The sequence below is a fragment of the Dipteris shenzhenensis genome, chromosome 23 (assembly GCF_047967505.1).
Source record: "Dipteris shenzhenensis isolate YYH24624 ecotype China chromosome 23, Dip_SZ_1.0, whole genome shotgun sequence".
Classification (NCBI taxonomy): Eukaryota; Viridiplantae; Streptophyta; class Polypodiopsida; order Gleicheniales; family Dipteridaceae; genus Dipteris; species Dipteris shenzhenensis.
Window position 1 is genome coordinate 2,365,505 of NC_141618.1, and position 25,130 is coordinate 2,390,634.

A 25,130-nucleotide genomic window follows, 5' to 3' on the forward strand; every position below is an offset into this window, starting at 1 on the left:
GATGGATTGTGGATAATAATTTGCAGGTTTAGCAAACAAGCCCGCTTTGTGCTAGTAAGAAAGAAAATTACAGCAGATCAAATGGCCAAATTGTTTCTGCAGCATGTCTTCAAGTATCATGGGATGCCTGAATCCATAATCAGTGATAGAGATCTGAGGATGACCAGCCTCTTTTGGAGAGGGCTATTTGAATATATGGGCACTACGCTGAATTTTTTGTCATCTTTTCACCCTCAGTCTGATGGACAATCGGAGCAGGAAAACTCTACCATCCTTGATATGTTTAAGTGCTATGTCTTAAACCACAAAAGCAAATGGGAGCATTATTTGCCTTTGTTGGAATATGCTTACAATAATACGGTGCACACATCCATAGGTAAAGCACCTTTTGAAATAGTGGAAGGTGCCAAGAAGATACCTCCCATTTTGCATATAAAAGAGAAAATCTTCAAAGCTGATCGTTTTGTGGAAAGCCTTGAAGAGGCTTACAAGAAGATCAAATATGCCTTGCAAAGAAGTCGGGACAAGCAGAAAAGAGCAGCAGAAGCACTGCAGGGAATTGGTATTCACAGAAGGTGATTGGGTTTTGTTGCGTTTTCAGAATGCAAGGCTGAAAAATAAGAAAGGCAAGGAAAGGTTGTACACAAAGCTGAACATGCGTTACTATGGTCCTTTCCAGGTTTCTGAAAATATAAACGAGATAGCTTACATGCTGAAGTTGCCTCCGCATTGGAAGATACATAATGCCTTTCATGTGAGCTTGTTAAAGCAATATCATGGAGATGTTCCCGAGGATTTACCTGATGAGGTACAGCCTAAAGTGGAAGAACAGGATGAACTTCTGGTCCGAGAAAGAAAGAAAGAAAGAAAGTTTATTAAAGTCTTCGGAAGACCGATGGGTCTATGAGACTGTGAAAATCCTGATACAACGAGCTGTGGTAGTGGAGCTACTATACGAGCGTCCATACCAATGCAAAATGCAAAATGCCAAAAATGCAGAATGGCAGTACTAAGTCCTAAGTACAACATAGTGATGTCGGTGGTTGACTATATATCAATCTCAGCATCATCATCAATATCATCATCATCCCCAGCAATAGCAAGATATCAGGATGGATGAGGCAGTGGAGGCATGAAGTCGGCAATAGAGTGTTGTCGGCCACTCAGAGGTGCGGTCCTGGCACGTCTCTTGGTCGTAGCTCTACGTCTAACCAAGGCTACTGTGACCCCCGTTGGTCGGGCTCCAACTCTAAACAAGGAGGGGATGTCTCCAAGTGTGATCTGTGTGTCGACCCTCTGTCTGAGCTGTCGGGTCACGGGTTTCGGGTCACGGTCATGTCGAGGCCTCGTCTTGTTGGGGTCCATGTGATCTAGCTGAAAGAACTCCGTGATAGATTTCTAAGAGGGATCAAGCGAGGAAGAAGTCTGCTCCTGTCTCCGTGCTCGGAGTATCCTCTCGCGGTGTCTAAGTGCCTCATGAATGAAACCTGTCAAACACCGCTGGTCTGGGTAGGAGAGGAATGGGCTAAAATCCCATAACTATCTCTGAAGAGGCAGTGGAAACATCCTTGGATCTCATAGTACACAGGACACCTGAAGATGAAATGCTCCTCTGTCTCAACCTCCTGTATGTCACATAGTGTGCATATGCGCCGCTCCCTGGGTAGTCGCTCTGCTGTGCCGCTCTTGATGCGAAGTCTGTGTGAAGAGACCCGGAACTGCCCAAGAGAGATCCTCATCGAGTGGGGTAGGTGAATCTGTGTGTATCGTGGTGGGTCAATGAAACCCTCCGCTGTGATATGTAAGAAGTGATCTCTGTAGAAGCTAAGCTTCACTGGGAGTTCACTCGGTTCCAACCAGGTCCGAAAAGTGTGTAGCTGTAGTAGATCCTCACGGATAACCTGGTTGACCTCGTGTGATAAGAGGGGAGAGAACAGAGCATCCATGCTATACTGAAAGGGAGGTAGTCTATCCACGTGGAGCCCCAGTCACTCAAACCATCTCTCTGTATGTGCATACCAGCACCTCTAATCTCCTCCTATTGCAAGTGCCATAGAAGAGGATAAAGCTATCCATGGTAGCGTGCTACAGCCCGAGGTATAATCCCCACATTCCCTAACTCGGTACAGATATGTGATGACCTGAAATGCAGCATCTAGCTGTAAAGTGTGTAGCTGTAGTAGATCCTCACGGATAACCTGGTTGATCTCCTGTGATAAGAGGGGAGAGAACGGAGCATCCATGCTATACTGGAAGGGAGGTAGTGTATCCATGTGGAGCCCCAGTCGCTCAAACCATCTCTCTGTACGTGCATACCAACACATCTGATCTCCTCTTGCTGCAAGTGCCATAGAAGAGGATAAAGCTATCCATGGTAGCGTGCTACGCTCCGAGGTATAATCCCCATATTCCCTAACTCGGTACAGATATGTGATGACGTGAAATGCAGCATCTAGCTGTAAAGGGGGTGACCCAAACTGAGCCTGAATGATCTGGTGAGGAACGGATGACTTACCACGAATCATCCGTGATAGCATGAGAACCTGTAGCCACTCCACACGGGCCCACTCTGTATCCGACAAGTCTGGCCCCCAACAAGGACTGCCGTACATCCCTGCTGGGCGAGCCAAGGAGTTAAAAAGCAACCCCTTGGTGCGTGGATCCTGAAAGTGTGAGCGGAAGCACTGCCTCTCTAGCCTGGCCAATGAGGCATACCCTCTACTCAAGCGTGCGTGCATCGCAGGTCTCATAGTGAAGCTCGGTCTGGAGAAGATAACCCCAAGATAAGTGTATGATGAAACTATCTCAACAGATGACCCCGCAAATGTGAACTGCTCCTGACGCATGATGGCTCGAGATGTATTAAAGATCATGACCTTGGTTTTACCCAGGTTGACCTTCAAATCATGAGACTCACAAAAGGACTGTAGTGCGTCTAGGTGTCTCTGAAGCCCCTCTGCTGAGGAAGATAAGAGAGCCACATCATCTGCATAGAGTAAAATCTGGATCAGCGTGCCTACAAGAGAGCAACCTACAACCCCGTGTGTCTGCATCACTGTCTCAAGCTCGTCAATGTAGAGGCCAAACAAGGAAGGCGACAAAGGACACCCTTGTTTGACCCCGATGGTACTCATGATCTCGTCTGTCCACCCGGATCCTACCCGAACTCTGCCAAAAACTCTCTCGTAAAGTGCCATGACAGCCCAAATGATCTCCTGGTCATAACCCAAGTCCTGTAGGCACCATATGAGGTGGGCTGTCGGGATTGTGTCAAATGCCTCGCGAAAATCCACAAAGCAACAATAAACCCTCTACTTCCGTGATCTCGCCTCCTCGATGATACATCTGAGCGTCAGAATGTGGTCCATGGTTCCATGATCACGCCGGAATCCGGCCTGTCCTGCTGCTCTGAGTCCTCGACACTCTGCAAGTCTGCTAACCTCGGAGTCAAGTACTGATGCATAAATCTTGGACATGACATGTCCAATCATAATGGTCCTGTAGTTCTTCGAGCTCATGGGATCCCCTGTCTTGTGGATGGGTGAGATAGTATTAATGGTCCAAGTGTGTGGAAATCCCAAACAAATTGCTTCATTAAAAAGCTTTGCTAAGATCGGGGCTAGGAGGTTAATCCCAAATGCAATGAACTTAGTACATAGTCCCTCATGATTCTTCGCTCGGCCATTATGAAGTTTCATTACAGCATCCTTTACCCCTCCTCTAGTGAAGAGGGTGCAGGATGTGGGATGAGGCATGTGTGAGAGGCTAGGGACTGGCTGATTTGGGATGTCATAAAGTGTGCGTGCATAATCAAACCAGATCTGGGTGTCAGTGAGTGGCGGAGGGGACCGTCCTTCTAGAAATCTCGGCCAGAAGTCCTTAGAGTTGTTCTAAACAAAATGTTCAGTAGCTCCTCCTCGTTTCGACGAACGAAGTCTAGTTTCTTCCTTCGTACCAGTCTACGGTATTCACGTAGCGTATGTGGTGTGCTCGGAAGACTGTTTTTGGTTTCGAATCTGAGTTGACGGCGTAAGGCCTTACACTCATCATCGTACCAACTATTACAGGGTATGGTTCCAGGGGGTGGTGGGCGGGTGGAGCGGGTGGTGTGGGGAAAGGCGTGAATGGCAGCCTCGTGTAGTGAGCGGGTGACAAGGGTAGCACGATCCTCTAAAAGGGGTATGAAGTCAATATAAGCGAGAAGTATGTACAGACGGCCAGAGTAAGAAGGTGAGTGATCCCGATCAAAGTGTATATCATGGTAGGTGGAGTAAGCCGTGAGTGGCGTGGAAGGTGCTGTGCGAAGGGAGGTGGAGATGCGAAAGAAAAGGTATGTGTGATCAGCCCCTGGGTAAAGTTCAAGGGTAAAGTTATCCGTCGCTACTTGGTAAAATTTCAAAATTACCCATCACTTGATGCGAAATGGATGGAGGAAGGTGAACTGGCAGATTCACCTAGGATATTGCAGCTTTACCTTGATGCTTTCCAGTTAGATCCGAGTGCGGTCTGGGCTCCTACAGGTAGTTCAGTAGAGCGAGCGTCTGGAGCATTACCTGGTGTTCGAGAGGGGGGTAGCACCTCCACTCCCTCAGTATAGACGGGCTCACCGTGGTTTCATGAGGTCGCTTGATGACACTGTATGTTTCATCCGAGATACTGAGCTGACAATATTTCTGCTGTGAGACTTCATGATATTGATGCATCTTGACTATTGATTGCTGAGGATCACATAGATTTTGAGCAGTGTATATGGATGGATGCATGCCTCTCCTAGCCATATTTTCACTGTCTCTGTATACTATAGCTGCGGCTTTCTTGTATACTCTTTCATGGTATATTTCATGCTCATTCCTGTGTTTTGGGGCAGCAAACTGTGGTTTATTGATTCAAGAGAGGGGTATGTCATGGGGGCGTGAAATTCTAAGTACTTTAATGTACTACAAGACTGTGACAACTTTGGTTTTAAAAGTCCAAGCGTGGGCTTAATAATGTGTAATTAAATGCGGCATGGTGCCTACCACATAAGCGTAATTAATCCCTAGGCCCAAAGGCATTCCAAGGAATTAAAAGAGTGGTTGTTGGGAGATGATGATGTGGCATTTTTAATGGGCCCCCTAGAGGGCCATGTACCTTCACTGGCCCTCCTAGAGTTCCAGGTGGCTCTAGTGCCTTCTACATGCTCCTTTGCTATTCCTAGATCGTCCTGGGCCTTCTAAACTTCACATGTGTGGTTTTCTCTCTCATCTTCTCCCTTTGTTAAGATTTTGGACTGGTTTTTCAGGCTCCTTCAGCTGCATTCCGTTTTTCTTCATAACTCCTCACCGGTTTGGATTCCTCGACATCCGTTTGGCTGGATGGCTTCCCCTCTGTCTCCCCTTAGCAGTGATATGCTTTTCCCTCTGTGCGTTTGGTAGAACGGTAGAGATGAGCACTTCTTTTGCCGGTCGAATTTGCAAAAGTGGCTTTTTTTGGACCTTTTTGCTTCTACAGCCTCATGGGCCTCTCCTCTTGCAAAGCTACAGCTTTCTGTTGAATTTCGAGTGGTCCCACGCACTGGTCGACTGGTTTTTCTCAGTATTGGAGGACTTTCCGGCGATGAAACTTCTCCAAAACCTTCTCAATGCATTCCCCTTTGAAGCACGCTTCTTTTGAGCCCAAGAACTCCCACTTCATGACATAAGTGCTTCTTTTCGCATTTTTCAGTGGAATTCTTGCTGGTCGGCTCTTGTAAATGCTCTTTCTTCGTGCCTTTGTACTCCTCTTTGGCTGAGAATGCAATTGGGCATTGGCTACTATGTCCTTCTGGCAATTGAGGACTTGGTTCGAGTTTTCAGGACTTGGTGAGTTGTGATTTTGCTGCTGCAATTTCTTTTTGCCACAAGCTATTCGTTGGCCTCGTGTGCCGCCTCTTTCTTGGTTCACAGGCGCCCAAGCAGTGCTACATGAGTCATTCTTTGGTTGGGTACTTTGCTGATTTGATTTTGGAGCTTTGGAAAGCTTTGTGAATGCCATCTGGAAACCACTCAAAGAGAGTGCAGTTGGAGTGCAGTGTGATTGCATCTGGACAGCCAATGGAATTGCACTCGGAAAAGAGAATGCCTTTGGATTGAGCCTATGGCTTTAGTGCACTTATGTGATGGTGTTCTATGCTTGAAAGCCTTGTGAAGGCTTAGTGAATTGGGGCTGCGTGCTCAGTTGCAAGGAAGGTCTCCCAGATGCAACTTGTAATCATTTCACTGTGAAATATAAAGAAATACCGAAAGGGGCGCCATGGTGTTTGGGGCCAATCGGGTGCACTTGTCTATGTTTGTTGAGCAGCGGCATTCTTGTTAGAATTATTATTATATTCTAGTAGTGACCAATGTAATGTAATAAGTAGGTTAGGGGCACTTTTCCCTGATTAGAGGTTTTTCCCCCTAACATTAGTTAGTTTACTAACTATGGTTAGGGAAGGATAAGGTATCGTCACTTAGACAAAACCTTTCCCTCTTCTTGTATTCAATTACTTCATCTATTGCAAACTGATGTTCAGCTCTCTTGCTTTCTTACTCTCCTCTTTCTTACATTTGGTATCAGAGCAGCAAGACCCTGCTCCTAGCGTCCTGCCCAGCTCCGTGCTCCTTGCCCGCAAGCTCTTCCTGCTCTAAGCACCCTGCTTGCAGCTCCTGTCTATACAATCTGTACAGATTGATTCTGTACAGCCATATAGCAGCCCACGCTGCTGTCCGTACGCCCGTACTAGCGAGATGAAGCTCCAGCCATACAACCTATCGTACATCAGCCTGTGAACAGGCCTGTACAACTTTTGTGGGATGTTTCGTACGTCTGTACCACACCTAGCTGCCCTGCGCCGTACTGCAGTTCCTATGCAATACTAGTTGTGCACCATCCGTACTTGTAGGTGTACATGTGCCCACAAGCAGTCGTACAACGTCTGTATGGTGTACGGATTTCGAGTTTGTTGTCTGTACATTCGCTGTACAGCCACACGTGCAGTCCGTACCTGCCTTCCGTACAGTACCTGTGCTGATTGTGTGTACTGTCCTGCGTCAGCCAGCCGTACAGAGCCGTACAGTCTTGCGTCAGCCAGCCGTACATCCATTCAGCACCAGCTGTACTTCCGTACAGCAGCAGCCCATACAATCATTTGCCGTACGATTGTACGGACTGTCAGTCATGTCGTTGCTATCTGTACAGGATACATCTGTTTTCGTTGATTCCTACAATTTTGTTCTAGCAGATTTTGTTTCAGAGCAGATTCTCTTTGCAGACTTTTTGCAGGCAACTGTGCATTTCAATTTGGGCAGGCTGATTTGAGAAAAAAGTTGGGCATTTTGTTAAATTTGGGGCTTTTGTCAAACTGCCCCAAGTTGTGCTGAATTTCATTTTGAAGCTTGGGGCTTCTATCCATTTTTTGGCACACTTTGCAAGCAAATTGCAAAGATTGTCCAAGAATTTGGGGCTTTTGCAAGAGATACTATTTAGGTGAAATTTGGCTCAATTTCACCTCAGAATTTGGGGCTTTTAGTTTTGCACTGCAATTTCTTGCATCTTTGGGTCTTTCAGGTAATTTGCCCTCTTTTGGATGCAAATTGGGGCTTTTGGCATTCTGTTGCAATTTCGTAGTGTACAAGCATTTTGGGACTATTGCAGGCAATTTTGGACTCATTTTGAGTGACATTGCAGACATTGGCAAATTTTGCAGTGTTTTTTGGCAGTTTTGGAGAGCATTTGCAGGATAATTGAAGTGCATTCTGAGCCTTTGACAGGCTGTGAAAGTATTTCTCAGTGTGGGCAGATTTTACTTGTGCATTTTATATCCCAGGAAGGGATTTCACTTGGTCAGTCTGCTGAAATTTTTTTTATTTTTTCTTGTAAAAATGGCTCAGAACAACTCCAATGAGGTGTTCGGGGTTCTCACACAGGAGGATAAGTTGGATGGCACCAACTACTCCTTGTGGAGTTTCATGGTTCGCAATATCTTGGTTGGCAGACATCTTTGGGATTATGTCAATGGAGATGAAGCAAGACCAGATACAGCGACTACACCTGTCACTCCTACAGCTGGAGGCAGGGGTAGAGGTACAAATGCAGCATAGGTAGTTGGAGCAGCTGCTCCAGGAGCTCCCACAGCAAAGCAGAAAAGATGGGACTTTAGAGATGCACAAGCTCTTTCAGTAGTTTCTCTTTCAGTCAAGAGGTTCATTATACCTCATATTCAGTCATGCAAGACATCTATGGCAGCTTGGGAGATACTAGAGAGTATGTTTGCAGCAAGAAATGATGCCAGGGTTTCCTTTCTGAAGTGAGAACTTTCCCATACATATATGGAGGAGGGAGATTCCATGAATTCTCACCTCACAAAGCTGCAGGACCTCAGGGAACAATTGCTGAATATTGATGAAGTCATTCCGGATTCAGAGATGATCACCACCACTCTGAACTCTCTTCCTGAGTCCTATCTCTGTTTCCACACCTTGCTGAATTTGTCATTGAGGGGGGGCAGCAATCCTCTCTCCTTTCACGAGTTGGTAGGACTTCTGTTGCAGGAGGAACAAACTCGCAGAAATATGGCAACCCGGACTGCCGAGCATGCTATGCTCTCCAAATTCAAGCCCAAGGGTAAAGGGCAGCAAAAGCCACATGGCAATCAGTCCACACATGAGCATAAAGCTGATTCTGGACAGCGTTCTTATCAGGCAAAGGGTGATACAAATAAGCAGAAAAAGAAGGGCATCTGTTATTATTGCAAGAAGCCAGGTCATTATATTGGAGAGTGCAAGAAGTGCATAGCCAAAGAGAAGGGATTGTGGTATGGCTGTGTCAGATGCATCAGTTCCACATTCTCATGATGGAGGAGATGTTGCAGCCAACTTGGTTGAAGAGCACTATGCCTTTCTGTCTTGCACTTCAGATTTTTCAATGGGTAGTTTTGATATTACAGCCACTAAAGATGATGACCCATATGCTTTCTTGACTTGTAGTTACGATCCTTCAAAGGATGAATCCTCCTTTAGTGTTGATGAAACACTTCATACTTGGTATTTTGACAGTGGTGCTTCAAAGCACATCACTTCCAAGAAGAGTCTGTTTGTAACTCTACATTCATCACCCACCAAGAAGAAGGTAACTTGTGCGAATAATTCTTCTTATTCAGTGTGTGGAGTGGGAGACATTATTCTCACATCCACTGATGGCACAGATTTCAGAATTTTAGATGTACTCTATGTGCCAGGGATAAAGAAGAAATTGCTTTCAGTGTCCTCACTCAATAGAGGAGGATTTCAGGTAGTTTTTTATGATGACAACTGTGCAGTCAGCAGAGACAAAGAAAATGATGCTTTGATGTTGTCTGGCACTTTGTATCGGGGTCTTTTTCAGCTTGATCTATATATGAAAAAAGATCCCATCTTGCATTATCAGTTAGCACTCCCACTGCTGCGATGTAGAATGCGGAGTTATGGCATGTTAGGTATGGGCACATGAGCTATGGCAGCTTAATGACACTTCAGAGGCACGATATGGTTGATGCATTGCCTTCTTTGGAGTCGCCTCCTCCTCATGCATCTGAAGGCTGCATTCTTGGCAAAATGCATAGACTTCCCTTCAAAAAGGATGGTGCAGTGAAAGCTACACGAAAATTACAGCTTATTCACAGTGATATCTGCGGTCCCATGAGGACACCTGCTTTTGGGGGTTATCTCTATTTTGTTACATTCATAGATGACTTTACCAACTACACTTGGGTCTATGGTCTCAAGGCAAAATCAGAAGTGTTTATGCATTTCAAACACTTTGTGACTATGATTGAGAATGAGACAGGACTCAAGGTGCAGACACTTCGAACAGATTGAGGGGGGGAGTATATGTCTCATGAATTTGAGACATTTGGCATCATGCATCAGCTTACAGTGAGGCTTACACCTCAACAGAATGGCAAACCTGAGCGGAAGAATCACACTACGATGGAAATGGATAGATGCATGCTCACAAGTAAGAAGTTGCCTCATAGATTTTGGCTAGAAGCCCTCATGTGTGCCAACTATATTTTAAATCGGGCTCCTACAAAGCCTTTGAAGACAATCACTTCCTATGAGGCATGGCATGGGAGAAAGCCTTCAGTGGACCATTTCAGAGTTTTTGGTTGTGTTGCATATGCACATGTGCCTATGGAGTTTAGACACAAGTTGTCAGATAACGCACTCAAATGCATTTTTGTGGGATATAGTTCACAAAGCAAAGGCTATTGTCTCTACAATCCTGCTACATGCAAGATTTTTGTTAGTAGAGATGTTATATTCTCTGAAAATTCTGCACATACACATGCTGAATTTCAGATTTCAGCCTCTTCAGATGATATGTTTGAGGGGATGCTTCCTATAGCATTTGGTTCCCCCGTTGAAACTCGCAATTTACATCAATCTACGCCAGATTCACATGTACAGATTCAGCCCCCAGCTGAATTAGTATAACCTCAGGGTGTGGATGAAGTTGTCCGGCAAGAAATTCAAGAGATACATGCAGCAAAAACAGTCCCGCATTGGTTGCTTTAGACTCTCAGGGAGAGTAAGCTTGAGGTTTCGTTGCCTGGCAGGACTCGTAGTGCAGTAAGGCACATGGGGGGGGGCTCTTTCAGTTGAATCAGCTTATGCAGGTACTCTTCTTGACGAGGAGGAGCCTGAGACATTTGAAGAAGGAAAGGATAATGTGCATTGGATGAATGCCATGCACGATGAATTGCAGTCCATTCATAAAAATCAGACTTGGGAGGCCGTGGATTTGCCACGAGGTAAGAATGCCATAGGTACATGTTGGGTTTTCAAAGTCAAAAGAAAGCCAGATGGGTCCATTGATCGGTACAAGGCAAGGCTGGTTGCAAAAGGATATGCTCAGAAAAAGGGCATAGATTATGAGGAGACTTTTGCTGCTACATCCAGGATGACCACCATCAGGTCAGTTATAGCAATGGCTCCAAATTTTGAATGGAATGTTGATCAGTTGGACATTAAAACAACTATCACACCCTTCACAGTTCTTCTCTTGCGTTAGTACAGTCACGGGCGATGGCACTCCAAAATTCCACCCAGCCAATTCCCAGGGACTTGATGCATGATCATTCGTTTTTTTCAACGTTAATTCCTTCATCCTTATCCCTGAGACCCACAATTCCCTAGATAGTTCCTGGCCACATGTCTTCATTTTAGGCCCTTACTTAGATGCATCCTTTTTCACCCCTCTCTTGGAGTTCCTTTAAAAAACAATTGCCCCTTGGCAATTTGCACATTTAGATGCACCTAGGCCCTAGCCCTATTAGAACTACCTAGTCAATGCCATTACGCGCTCACCTAGGACCTTGGCAGTTACTTCTCTTGACCATTTAATTACACACATTAACTATTACAAAAGTTGGTCATCTAAGAGAAAATGCCCACCGATCTATTCGAGGTCATGCTATCTCGGCTAGAGCATAACATTCCTTCCCTCTTCAAGCATCAGCGTCCTCGATGATGAAATTTGGGAATGCCCTCCGTAACTGGTATACGGATTCCCAGGTAGCTTCCGATAGAGGCTGACCATGCCATGCAACCAACACCGTGGGTATCTTCCGATTTCGTATCTGCATTGTTCCTCGGTCCAGGATCCTTGTTGGTTTGCGTCTTGCAATATCCTCTATCTCCTGAAACAAAACCACACCTTCGATTAGTGAGTCACCTGTATGCAAAAATTTCTTTAAGCGCGAAACATGAAAAACCGGGTGCACCTTACACCCCTGTGGCAATTCTAATTTATAGGCTACACTGCCTATTCTCTTTAGAATTAACCACGGCCCACAGTATCGAGGTGATAACTTAGCACACTCTCCTGAAGTCAACGACTTCGAGTGCGAAGGAATTCTGAGAAAAACTTTTTCTCCTTCTTCAAATACTCTTATAGACCGATTTTCATCCGCATACACCTTGGCTCTATCCATAGCCTGGCGGATATTAGCTCTCGCAAGTGCTAGCATCTCCCGCATCTGAACTACAAAGTTCGTGGCACTAGGCACTTTCTGAGGTACTCCAACTATAGTTGGATTGGCTGGTCTATAACCATAGTTCAGCTCAAACGGACTGAACCCAGTAGATGAATGTTTCCTATCATTGTAGGCAAACTCCAACAATGGCAACCACTTGTCCCACGTATGTTGCCTCAATGACACATATGCCCTCAGCATATCCTCTAAAGTCTGGTTGACTCTCTCCGTCTGACCATCCGTCTCAGGATGATCCCCACTATCTCGCTCCTACTTCGAATCACTATAAGTCTCAAGAAATGCTCATTCTCCTAACTGCTACTATGGCTACAATCAAATATCTTGTATAGCCTACTCTCTCTCTCTCTCTCTCTCTCTCTCTCTCTCTCTGTGCACATTAGAGAGTGTATAAAAGAAAGTGATATGGAGGGTTGAAAAATTCCCAACCCTCCATATCGCTTTCTTTTATACACATGTTCCTTTGTGCTCTCTAGCTTATAATTTGACATCTCTCTCTCTCTCTCTCTCTCTCTCTCTCTCTCTGTCTCTCTCTCTCTCTCTCTCTCTGTGCACACCAGAGAGTGTACAAAAAATAGCGATATGGAGGGTTGGATATCGCATTCTTTTGTACACCTGTTCCTTTGTCCTACCTAGCTTATAATTCGACATCTCTCCTCTCTCTCTCTCTGTGCACACTACAGAGTGTATAAAAGAAAGTGATATGGAGGGTTGGAAATTTCCCAATCCTCCATATCACATTCTTTTGTACACTTGTTCTCACAGAGAGAGAGAAGGGGAGATGGAGGGGGAGAGAGAGAGAGAGAGAGAGAGAGAGAGAGAGAGAGAGAGAGAGAGAGAGAGGCTGGCACAATGGACGGGAGCGACCTAGGCACGAATGGCAATGAGTGGTCCTAGCGTGAACAGCGAACGGAGGCAAATGTTTGAGGAAGCCGACAGATACGAGATAGATAGCGGATGTTTGAGGAAGCCAACAAAGTGATGGAGCCGTTTATGCTAATTAAGGAGTTGTACCCTATAAATAGCAAGTTTTTCTCAAGCATCCAGAAAAGGCCAAACTTATGCAAGATATACCATAAGTGATGGTATGCTAGTTAGAAACGGCAAGGTTGTAGTACCTGGTCAGAATGATCTCAGGCAGAGAGTCATTCGACAGTGCCATGATAGCCCGTGTGCGGGACATCCAGGAGTCGAGAAGACATATGATCTCGTGAAGCGAGATTTCTTTTGGCCAAAGATGAAAAAGCATATTCATGAATATGTGACACGGTGTTTCTCGTGTCAGGTAAGTAAGGCCGAGCGGGTGAAGCCACCCGGACTTTTACAGCCCTTGGAAATACCACTAAGTAAGTGGGAGAGCATTTCCATGGATTTTATTGTGGGGCTACCTGCAACACAAGGAGGGTATAATTCTATCCTTGTGGTGGTTGATCGTCTAACCAAGATGGCTCACTTCATTCCGACTAGAGAGTCTATTAGTGCCCCGCAAGTGGCGGATTTGTTTATTAGACATATATTTCGTCTGCATGGACTGCCTAGATCCATAGTGTCAGACCGAGATGTCAGATTTACCGGTCATTTTTGGACAGCGGTATTTGAGACACTAAGGACTGAGTTGGGAATGAGTGTCATCCTTTTCATTTTCCCCGGGTTTTAACACATGAGCCTTAGGCCATAAGCTCTGGACAAACTCGTCCACCTTCTGAGTTTCTTTGGTCTCGGTCATTAGAGCACTCTCTAATACCGTGAAACTCAGGTTGTGCATAATGCGAGACAACGCATCAGCTATCTTATTGTCTTTTCCTCTTCGGTACCGAATCGTTAGATTAAACTCCTGCATGAGCTCTGCCCACCTAGCTTGGCGGCCCCTCAAGTCAGGCTGTTTACAGAAATGTTTCAGAGTATCATGATCTACATCCACATAAAACTCTGAACCATACAGATAATGTCTCCATGTTTTCAAAGCATGGATAACAGCATACAACTCCAATTCATGAGTTGGCCAATTCCTTTGAGAGGGAGAAAGCTTCTTGCTTTCAAAGGCTACTGGCCTTCCCTCTTGAAGGAGGACTGCTCCTACCGCAATGCCACTTGCATCGGTTTCTAGGAACAACGGTTTCTGGGGATCAACTATTTTTAACACCGGTCCTGAGACCACAGCTTGTTTTATGGTGTTAAAACTTTCCTGTTGATTCTGTCCCCAAATAAAAGGTACTTTATCTGAGGTCAGATCAGTCAATGGCGATACTATTTCGGAATATCCTTTGATATGCCTTCTATAAAACTGGACAAATCCCAAGAATGATCGCAACGCGGTCAGACTCTGAGGGATTGGCCAAGTTAGTATCGCAGCCACTTTCTTCGATCCATTTCTACCCCCTGTGGAGTAATTATGAACCCCAAATACTCAAGCCTGACCATACACAGTATAGTTTTCTTTTTATTCACATAAAGACTGGCTTTCCTCAAAGTACTGAACACTATCCTTAAGTGTTCACAATGCTCAGTAACACTTTTACTGAATATCAAGATATCGTCAATAAAATGTACTACGAACTTTCCGATATACGGACGTAGTAAATCATTCATAAGCATGACGAAAGTCGCTGGAGCATTGGTAAGTCCGAAGGGCATTACCAAAAACTCATAATGACCAAACCTGCTTCTAAAAGCGGTTTTATGCACATCCTCGGCTCTAATCCGGATCTGATGGTAGCCACACTTAAGATCTATCTTACTGAAAATCACGGCTCCATGTAATGCATCTAGCAAATCATCAATCCGAGCCATCGGATACCTGTGCTTAACAGTGATATTATTTAATGCTTTGTAATCTATACAGAGGCGAAACGTATCATCCTTTTTCCTCTTTAATATCACTGGTGAAGCAAAAGGTGAGAAACTTGGTTGAATCTGTCCCAACTTGAGGTATTCTTCCAGTTGCCTACGCACCTCCGCTTCTTCAGCAAAACTCATCCTATAGGGAGGTCTATTTACAGGTTCTGCCCCCGGGATCAGTTCAATCTTATGCTGAACTTTCCGCTCTGGAGGTAACCCATAAGGTAGTTCATCCCTAAAACATTCAGAGAACTCCTCTGTTATAAGATTAGCCAGCTTGACCATCTCACCACTTTGCGTAACATCAGTGCTAGTCGAAGAATCATCCACCGACTCTACCGATGCTGTGCAAAGGTATAAAAACTCTACTTGAGCCTTTCTGATTTCCATCACGGAAACCAACGGTCCCTGAGGTATATCTTTTTCACCTCGCAAGACATAAAGCACATCATTCATCTTGAATTGATATACGTGCTTTTTCCAATCAATGGCTGGATTCTTCCTAGAATGCCACGCCATTCCCAGGGCTATATCCGCGTGAGCAAGCTTGGTCATTTCAAAATCAAGCTTCTCAGCATAGTCCTGAATACGAAGCTCCAACTGGGTAACCCTTTGGTCCCATACTTAAGTTGAACTTCCATCTGCCATCCTGACTGTATACGCATAGTCAGATGGACTTGTCTTTAGTTTCAGCCTCTTCACGAGCTTGGAGTTAATCACATTGTGAGTTGACGCCGAGTCAAACAACACAATGACATCATGACTGGCCACTTGCCCTTTCATTTTGATTAACTCCGTATCGTTGAAGGCTGTATACCCCGTTGCTGCGGGCTTAGATAGGATGTTATCAGGTGCACTCGTCACTAACTTAGCAACAGATACACATAACAAACAAGGTACTAACCTCTGAGAAGGTCCTGCCAGTTGCATCTGCATATGTTCCGCACTGGGACTCTCCCTGCATTTCTACGTCGCATTCAGATATTATCATATTAGCCGTGCGACGATCTTTATTCAGTGGACAATCCTTCCACTGATGTCGCTGAAGGCAGCCGAAGCACAATCCTTCTTTTCTAGCTTTCTCTTTTTGTTCAGGGGTCAACGAGGACTTTGACCAAGCCCGGGCTGCCATTGGAGTTATTTTCCTTTTCACCCCAACGGTGGTACTTGTTTTTACTGGTCCCTCAACCGGCTTCACCTGCTTGGTTTGGCCACTTGGCTGCGAGACACTTGTCTTCGAAACCCATTTCCTCTGAAATCCCCCTTTTCTCGGGTGCTCATACTGAGTCCCTGCCTGCACAAATCCACCAGATCTGCCTCTGGCATCCTCATAGTTCAGGGCTACTGCTATAGATTCATCTAGTGTAGTCACATATTTAGCCCGAACTTCCATTTTGATCTTGTCATTCAGTCCATAGATATAGTCTTTTAACTGAACCGACATAGGGAGAGGGTCTGTTATTTTCATAACACATTCCCTGAATTTGTCAGTGTACTCTGCCACTGACAAACTCCTCTGACGAAGATTTCTATAAGCATCCCAAGCTCGGGATTCTTCATCAGGTGGGAGAAAGTGTTTCTTGAATTCAGCTTTGAACCCTTCCCAGGTGGTTGGAGCAACTTGATCCCTCTGTTGCTTTATCCACCATCTGTCCGCTGCCTCAATAAACAGATGTGTGGCCTCGCGGATTTTCTTTAGATCGGATCTAATCTCACAAATGGCGAAGGCTTCTTCCCACTTGTGCAACCAAACCTCGATCACATCAGAGCTGCGCTCGGTCATCCGACCAGCGTACTTCTCCGGTCTATAATTAGCGATATTAGGCACTTTGACCCTTGCGCGCTCTAAGGAATGTACACTGGGCTCTGGCTCTGCTGGAGCTTTGCCCTTATCAATCCTAGACGGTCTAGCCGACAAGGCTTGCACCATCTCCCTAATCTCATTTTGACCAGCATTCACCTGAAGCTGCTGGTTCATAATCTGCTGTAAAGCATCCTCTAATATCGAAATCCTACCAATCAAAGTAGGTGTTGCCTGATGTGACATCTGCTGTGTAGACTGTACTCTAGACTCACTAGGATTCACTCTTGAATTCTGTCCTTCTGCTTCCATAGATTCACAGTGGAAGATGGGGTTTTTTTTTTTTTCTTCCTTTGTTGGGGGGTTTTTTTTTTTTTTTTAAATAATGGATTTCCCCCTATTTCTTATACACAGACAAGATAAACGACAATCCCTGCTGTATTGAACGAATTAACTACAACTCAGGATTTTTTTCGAAAAAGGAAAAAAAAATGCTTCCTGGATTCTCTAGTTCCAATCCCATTGTGCAGACTTGCGTTCCTGTTCTGATTTCAACCAGAAGACCCCCTCCGTCACGAGCCTTGACACGTCATGCTGGAATCATATTTGTCATCAATCAACGCACCTGCGACTATCTTCCCAACGGACGAACGTAATAGACTCCTTACGTGGCTATCTTCTCGTTTCAACCCCGTTTAACGTAGTCGACTATTTCATCTTGACGTCACTGGTTTCTCACAGGCTCACGATCCTGCAACCGCTCAGCGTTGTATACTCAGGTCTCCCACGATTCCTTTCCCACGCTGCGCTGATAGGACAGTTTTCCAAACGGCGTCACGACGTCACCAACCGTGGGTTTTCTAGCGGTTTCAATCCCGCGTTCCACATCCGTTGAAAGGCTTGCCTTATTTTTACCCTGTTATTTCTCCCATGCTCGGGTTAAAACATCCGCAACCTGTCCAACTTCTCTTTCACCAGCGCAATCTGCTCATCGGATTCGACAGCACAAAACCTACGTGAAAGCGCTTCCGTACTTGGATATCAATTTGTTTTTTAATCTTCAGCTCCACGCCTTTTCCCTTCGTAACCCGGCTCTGATACCAAAATATCACACCCTTCACAGTTCTTCTCTTGCGTTAGTACAGTCACGGGCGATGGCACTCCAAAATTCCACCCAGCCAATTCCCAGGGACTTGATGCACGATCATTCGTTTTTTTCAACGTTAATTCCTTCATCCTTATCCCTGAGACCCACAATTCCCTAGATAGTTCCTGGCCACATGTCTTCATTTTAGGCCCTTACTTAGATGCATCCTTTTTCACCCCTCTCTTGGAGTTCCTTTAAAAAACAATTGCCCCTTGGCAATTTGCACATTTAGATGCACCTAGGCCCTAGCCCTATTAGAACTACCTAGTCAATGCCATTACGCCCTCACCTAGGACCTTGGCAGTTACTTCTCTTGACCATTTAATTACACACATTAACTATTACAAAAGTTGGTCATCTAAGAGAAAATGCCCACCGATCTATCCGAGGTCATGCTATCTCGGCTAGAGCATAACAACAACCTTCCTTAATGGAGACTTGTTGGAAGAGGTTTATGTCAAACAACCTCCGGGCTTTGATATTTCAAGAAATGCACATCAGGTATGCAAGCTGAATAAAGCTTTGTATGGGCTGAAACAAGCCCCACGTGCATGGTATGCCAAAATTGATGCCTTTCTAACCAGCAACGGGCTGTACAATAGTCCAACTGAGAGCACCCTCTACATCAAGAAGGATGGGGGGGATATTTTGGTCATCATTCTTTATGTAGATGACATGTTGCTCATCGGATCAAATGAGGAAGTAATTGCAGATTTCAAAGTCCAATTGAAAGGTACATTTGATATGTCAGACTTGGGCTTGCTACACTTCTTTTTGGGGATCCAGTTTATTCAAGAGAAATGTGGCATTGTTATGTCTCAGCTTAAGTATGTTCAAGAACTCTTGGAGAGATTCAACATGCATGATTGCAAGCTTGTCCACTCCCATGGAGCTGGGGCTGAAGCTTACAATGCATGATGCAAGTGAATCAATTGATGTCACACTATAGCCAGGCTGTTGGATGCCTCATTTATCTCTACAATACACGACCTGATATTCAATTTTTAGTTTCTCAGGTGAGCAGATATATGCACAGCCCAAAGATTATGCATTGGCATTACTTGCAAGGTACAAAGTCTTTTTTGATGTTTTCGAGGGGGGGTGACCTGAGATGCTTGCTTACAGTGACTTAGATTGGGCTGGAGACTATGATACTAGGCAGTCCATCAGTGGGAATTGTTTCTTTCTAGGACATGCTTGCATTTCTTGGCTGAGCAAGAAACAATCTATAGTGGCTACCTCCTCATGTGAAGCTGAGTACAGGCAGCTTTCACAGCGACAGTTGAATGTGTTTGGCTGCATCGTTTGTTTGCTGATCTTCATCTTTCATTGGAGGGTCCTTCTCCGATTCTCACTGATAGTCAGAGTGCTATAGCAGTGGCAAAGAATCCTGTGTTTCATGCTCGCACGAAGCACATTGAGGTCACTATCACTATGTCAGAGAGAAGTTGCATGCATGGGAGATCAGTATGATCTATGTGTCAACACATGACAATGTTGCAGACATCTTCACCAAAGCACTTCCACGTGAAAAGTTTGAGGCATTTCGTAGTGTCCTGAACTTATCTCCTTTTGGTGATTGATCATTTCCTTGTACATGACATTGGCACTGCAGGGGGGTGTTAGAATTATTATTATATTCTAGCAGTGACCAATGTAATGTAATAAGTAAGTTAGGGGCACTTTTCCCTCATTAGAGGTTTTTTCCCCTAACCACATTTAGTTCACAAACTATGGTTAGTGAAGGATAAGGTATCGTCACTTAGACAAACCTTTCCCTCTTCTTGTATTCAATTACTTTATCTATTGCAAACTGACGTTCAGCTCTCTTGCTCTCTTACTCTCCTCTTTCTTACAATTCTAGCCTCCATCCCTTTTTCAGTGGTTTTGTTTGTGAATAAATGGGTAAATGCCAAATGGTGATCATGCAATGGTTAATGGTTGTGATATATGCTTTGTGAGCTGTAAATAAGTGCTGAAGTGATTAAAGGTTAAGTTCCACTACCCTCTGAGTGATTAGAGGCCGGTTTCATTCCTTGAAAGACAAATGTGAGTTTGATCGTCACTTTTTTGAAATATGGAAAGCAATCATGAGGGATCTAACAAATTAAGGAGATTTCATTGAGGAGTCACGTGGAAATGGTGACACACCATGGGTTGGTGATAGATGACTCAAGTGGTAAAAATATAGTATTGAAGATGGCTACTTTCTCTACAAGGGTAGTATGGTCTACGATAATAATGACATTAGGCACCAAATTCTTTTGAGTGTCATGGTAGTCTAAGTGCGGTATACCTAGAAATTCAGAAGACATGCGTGGTTTTGAAAAGGCAATTCTTTTGGCTTGGAATAGATAACGACGCCCAAGATTATGTATTAAAGTGCCAAATAATGCCAGGTCCACAGGTTGAACGTCTTAAGGTAGGAGGTCTGCTATATTCCTTGGAGATTCCATCTGGCAAATGAGAAGTATGTCCATGGATTTTATTGTTGGATTACCTCGGACACAGAGGCGACATGATTTTGTGTGGGTGATTGTGGATCAGTTGACCAAGATGGCTCAATTTATTCCAACCAATAAAGAGTTAAAACTCCTGAATTAGTAAAGCTATTTGTGGGGCATAACTATCTACCATCCGGTATTATTAGTGACCGGGATAGCAAATTTAACAACCATTTTTGGAAGGCTGTGTTTATGAGGTTGGAAACTACTTTAAATATGAACACTTGAGATACATCCACAGAATGATGGTCAAACTAAAAGGGTCAATCAAGTCATTGAGAATATGCTCTGAGCATGTGTAAGTGAACAGCAAGCTTATTGGGAACGGTATTTTTCCATATTAGAATTTGCATATAATAGTGCCAAGCATTCAACTACAGGTTTGACTCCATTCATGATGATATATGGATTTCAACCTAGAGCCACAATTGTGGTGGACTCAAAAAAGAAGAAGATCCAAGCAGCCAAAGGCTTTCTTGAGGATAGAATCAAATGTTTACATTAGCAAAAGATAGCATTAGAAAGGCTCAAGATAGAAGAAGATTTATGCAATCCCACACGTAGAAGGTTGGAGTTCGAATTAAGTGAGAAAGTCTACCTTAGAGTGCTCGAATCTTCAGAACCCCTAAAGACCGGTAAATGTACACAGTTGTGTCTCCTAGGTACTGTGGATAGAAAATTGGAGAACTTGCTTACAAATTAGCTTTACCAAAAAGATGTAGAGTACATCTAGGCTGAAAAGGAAGTTAGGAGATGATAACAATGTCATTGGAAATGAAGTCCTAGTTGCACTCATTGTTGCACTCATTGAACCTGCTTCTTTAACACATGAACTAGAAAGAATTTAGATAGACAAGAAAAAAGAACAAGGCATAATATATAAGGAATGTCTGGTTAAGGGAAAAGATAGACTCAAGAGAGTTCAACGTGGGAAAGGGTAAGCAATCTTTAGAGGAGGTTTCCCTATTTTGCACTCAAGGACATAAAACATTCTTAAGGGGAAGGGAATATGATGTTGGCCATAATCACGGAAGCCTAAGGCTTGGTTATGGTGAGGCAGGAAACCAAAGGGCTTGACCATGCTTGCAAATGTGGATTATAAGGCTAGGCTCTGGAAATCTCAGCAATCGATGGAGGAGCTGCTCGGTGAGGTCCCCCCCTCTGCCTGCAGCGGCCTGTTTGCTCTCCCGTTGCTGGCCCTGCCTCTCCCCTCCTCCCTCGCCGCTTCGCCCTGCCTCCCCTGCTCCACCTCTGCCCACCTCCGCCCCTCGCTCTATCTCCCCCCGCTTCACTTCTGCTCGGCCCGCCCCGCTCTACCCCCCCCGCTCCACCTCCGGCCCCTGCTCCGCCTTGCCTCCCCCGCTCCTCCTCACTCTCCACCTCCGCCATCTCCCCTGTTCCACCTCCGCCCCCCACCTTGCTTTCTCCCCCGCTCCACCTCCGCTCCCCCCCCGGCTGCCTTCCTTGCTCCGCCTCCCCCTTGTTGCTTCCCGCCCCCCCTCCCTCCCTCCTTCCGCCTCCTCGCCTCCCCTCCTTGCCGCCTCGAACCTCTTCCTGCCTTTCTACCCTCCCGCCAGTGCGCCCCCCCCCCCCCCCCCCGCCATTCCGCCGCCTCTCACCTTCTTCTCCCCTTCTCCCCCCTCTCCCACCTCCTTCCATTTCTTCATTCCTTTCTCCTCCTCCTCCCCTTGCTCCCTTCTTCCTCCCTTGCCCTCTCCTTCTCTCTCCTTCACCTCTCTGCTTCGTGCCTTTATCATTTGCCTCCCTGCAACGGGAGCACTCGTGTTTGTTACGTTGAAAGGAAATCTTGGTCGTGACCTTTGGTTTGGCCAGAGGGGCTCTATGGCAGCACCCTCGACTCCCACAGCCGTTAAGGTTCTTCTTTCTACAGTTGACAAGCAATAGGTACAACAGGCAGTCCAGTCCCTCCAGGAGAAGGCGCTTGTGGACAGGATTGCGGGCCTCACGCCTACATGGAGACAGGTGCGAGAGTGGATCTAGGCGAGCTTAACATTAGAGGGCGAGCACATCCAGGAGGTCACCATCTATGGACGAGGTGTTTTCCTCATCTAGTTGAGCTTCCCTGACACCGCCTCGACCCTTGTGGAGTAGAGCCCCATTCTCCTTGGCCGGCACCTTGTCTACCTCTTTCCTTGGTATCATGGGTTCACAGTGGAGGACATGGATACGACACACCATGTTCCACGGTTTTCGGTTACACTCCACTTCCCAGGGCTCCCCAAGGAGTATCGAGCCATCCTCCCTTCCATTGGCCGGGCATTTGGCACAATGCTCGAGTCCCTGCCAGAGACGGCCGCCTCTGTCCTAGCAGATGATGGAGTCCCCAGGATCAGACTGGTGGTGGAGAGTCCGGAGTCCCTCCTAGAGCTAATCCTTTTCGAGACCCTGGAAGGGAGCACACTTCGCCAGAGGGTGGAGATCTCGGGGCTATCAGGCCAGTGTCTTCGTTGCAAACAGATGGGTCTTCTCGCCAGAGATTGCCCTAGTGGCCACCCTCGTGCGCTTCCCCCTTCTCCTCCACAGAGTAGGTAGAGTCAGTAGGCCCGAGTTCAGCGCCCTTCCAGGTAGGAGCAGCAGGAGTCCCAGAGCCCATGGGTTACCCCCTCAGAAGGGAACTAGACACACGTTAAAAAGAAAAAGAAACCAAGCAAGTAGATACGTAACGTCGTAGACAGAGGGCCAACCTCAGGGAGAGGGTCAGGGTTGACCGAGAGGCCTTGAAAGAGGAACAGCTGGAGTCACCTCCCCCAGTAGCAGAGGCCATTGTCCATCTAGTCAATCCTCCAACTTCGGAAGTTCAGCCTCCGCACCCACCCTTGCAGCAGTAGAGAGCCCCAGGAGCTCCAGATGCAGCAATGGTGGAAGCCGTAGACACTAGCCCGACGAGGGCCATGAAGGAGCCGATCCAGACCTCCGGTGAGCCTGATCAGCAGGGGGGGCTTGTGGTGGCCCTTTTGCCCTCCTCCTCCCCCTCCCCTCCCTCCCCCTGACCCCTCCCCCTCCTCCTCTTCACTTCCCCCTCCCTCCCCCGCGTTCCCCCCGCCCCCTGCCCCCCCCTCAGCCCCCTTCTATGGTCACCCTCATTACCCGCCCACCATCCTTTGTCTCCCGCGTCCCTACCTCTCACTCTCCCGCCGCCCCCCTCTCCGCTTAAGTAGCAGCCTCTTCTGCTTCGACACCCCTGCCATCAGGCAAGGGAACGATGACGCTCCCTTTTGCTTCCTCATTGTAGCAGCAGGTCCACTCAAAGAGGGATCCTGAGGAACGAGGCTCGTCTTCCCGGCCAGCAACTCCCAACTTCCAGCCTGGGCATCCCTTACCGCGGGGAGCTGGGCTTCTCTAGAACAGGCCGGTTTTTCTTTCAGCCTTTTCTGGTTTTTTCATACTCGGCACCTTCCGGGCTGTTGTCTTGTATGAAATCTTTCAAGCATTAATAGAAGGTTCCTTTCTTTGAAAAAATAAATAAATAAATAAATAAGGCTAGGCTCTAGGAAGAAGATTCTACATGGTGAGCATTGGGCATAGGGGAGGGTTTTGGAGAAAGCTCCAATGAAGTAGAACACAGAAGGAACTCGTGGAGAGTTCACGTGAGAAAACTGAGACGGGAGCTTTCTAGGACCCATGGCTGGGTGGAAGACTTGCGCATAGCCCTCTTTGCTAGTTGATGTCACACCCCCTCCTTGGGTCACTCTCATTCATCCTTCTCTAAGGTTAAATGAAGGGCTATGTGTATGGATTGCCTTTTGGCAATCCGACACCCTATAGCCCTTTAGAATCTGCGCACGGAGAACCACCCATTGACATGCTTAGGCCTTGATCATTTAGTTTAAGTGACAAAGTCCGTAACCAACTATATTCACACCACAACAATATTTACATAGTCGGAACACTGATTACAACTTTCTACACACTCCAATTATGACAAGCTGCTAAATAATCTCTTTAAGGACCTCTATCCAGCGATCCATCCAATGTCATGCCACATTTGATTGGGATGTAACACTGGGTGAGTGAGCTTCAACGCTAGGGGTATATCTGTGCCACTCCAGTTAGCTTATTAGTAATTCATGGTAGATACATATTTTAGTAGTGATCTTGCATAAGCTATTAAATACCTGACCGTTTTGAGATTCTGCCCTGATTGATGTTCGTTGCAGCTGTGGGGATGATGGAAGAATTCAGGGATGGCGTTGGCAAGATATTGCACATGGAGTAGCTTCTGGAAATGATGTTGGTAAGTAAAAAGGGCATATCTTGGCTAGTTCTAGACTTTCTTGAGCCCATTTTATTTCCAGCCTTTTGAAGTATCCTGTACTAGGAGCCCCAAGATTGTTCATCTATCACAAGCAATATTAAAAGGCTGTTCAAATGCATGGTGTATCAAATAGGACTTTTAGAAGAAATTTGATGGTTTTTGGCATTGACATCCCTAGATAGCACATAGTCACGGATGCAACTTATTCTGAATAGTCGATTTTCTTTCTTCTCTTGTTTTTATTTTTGGTGAATTTGATTGCAGGAAAGCGGTGGGAACCAGCTTTTGTTTTGAGAAACCCTCAGCAGAAGTTTGTAACATACCAATCATTGGATTCCTCTATAGATGTTAAGCTTGTATGCGAACAGAGAATGAAGTCATTGTAAATCTATGAAATAAGAGGCGTCTTTTCATAAAGTCATTGATAAATTGTGGGAAGGGGCTGCATGCTGAACTGTTTACAGCTAGCGTTGCATGACAAAAAGGCCTCATATGATGTTATGGCGTATGGGTGCTGTATTAAATTTTGGATG

At 45.7% G+C, this 25,130-nt stretch overlaps 1 protein-coding gene across 1 annotated transcript in view; it reads left to right on the forward strand.

Annotated features, from left to right (window-relative positions):
* Positions 1 to 25,130, forward strand: part of DWA1 (DWD (DDB1-binding WD40 protein) hypersensitive to ABA 1) — a 76,969-nt gene that overhangs the window by 23,790 nt on the left and 28,049 nt on the right. The window contains exons 4-5 of the mRNA XM_087394588.1: positions 24,500 to 24,576; positions 24,862 to 24,907. Coding sequence (XP_087250714.1) covers positions 24,500 to 24,576; positions 24,862 to 24,907 — 123 coding nt within the window. The remainder of the gene's footprint in view (positions 1 to 24,499; positions 24,577 to 24,861; positions 24,908 to 25,130) is intronic.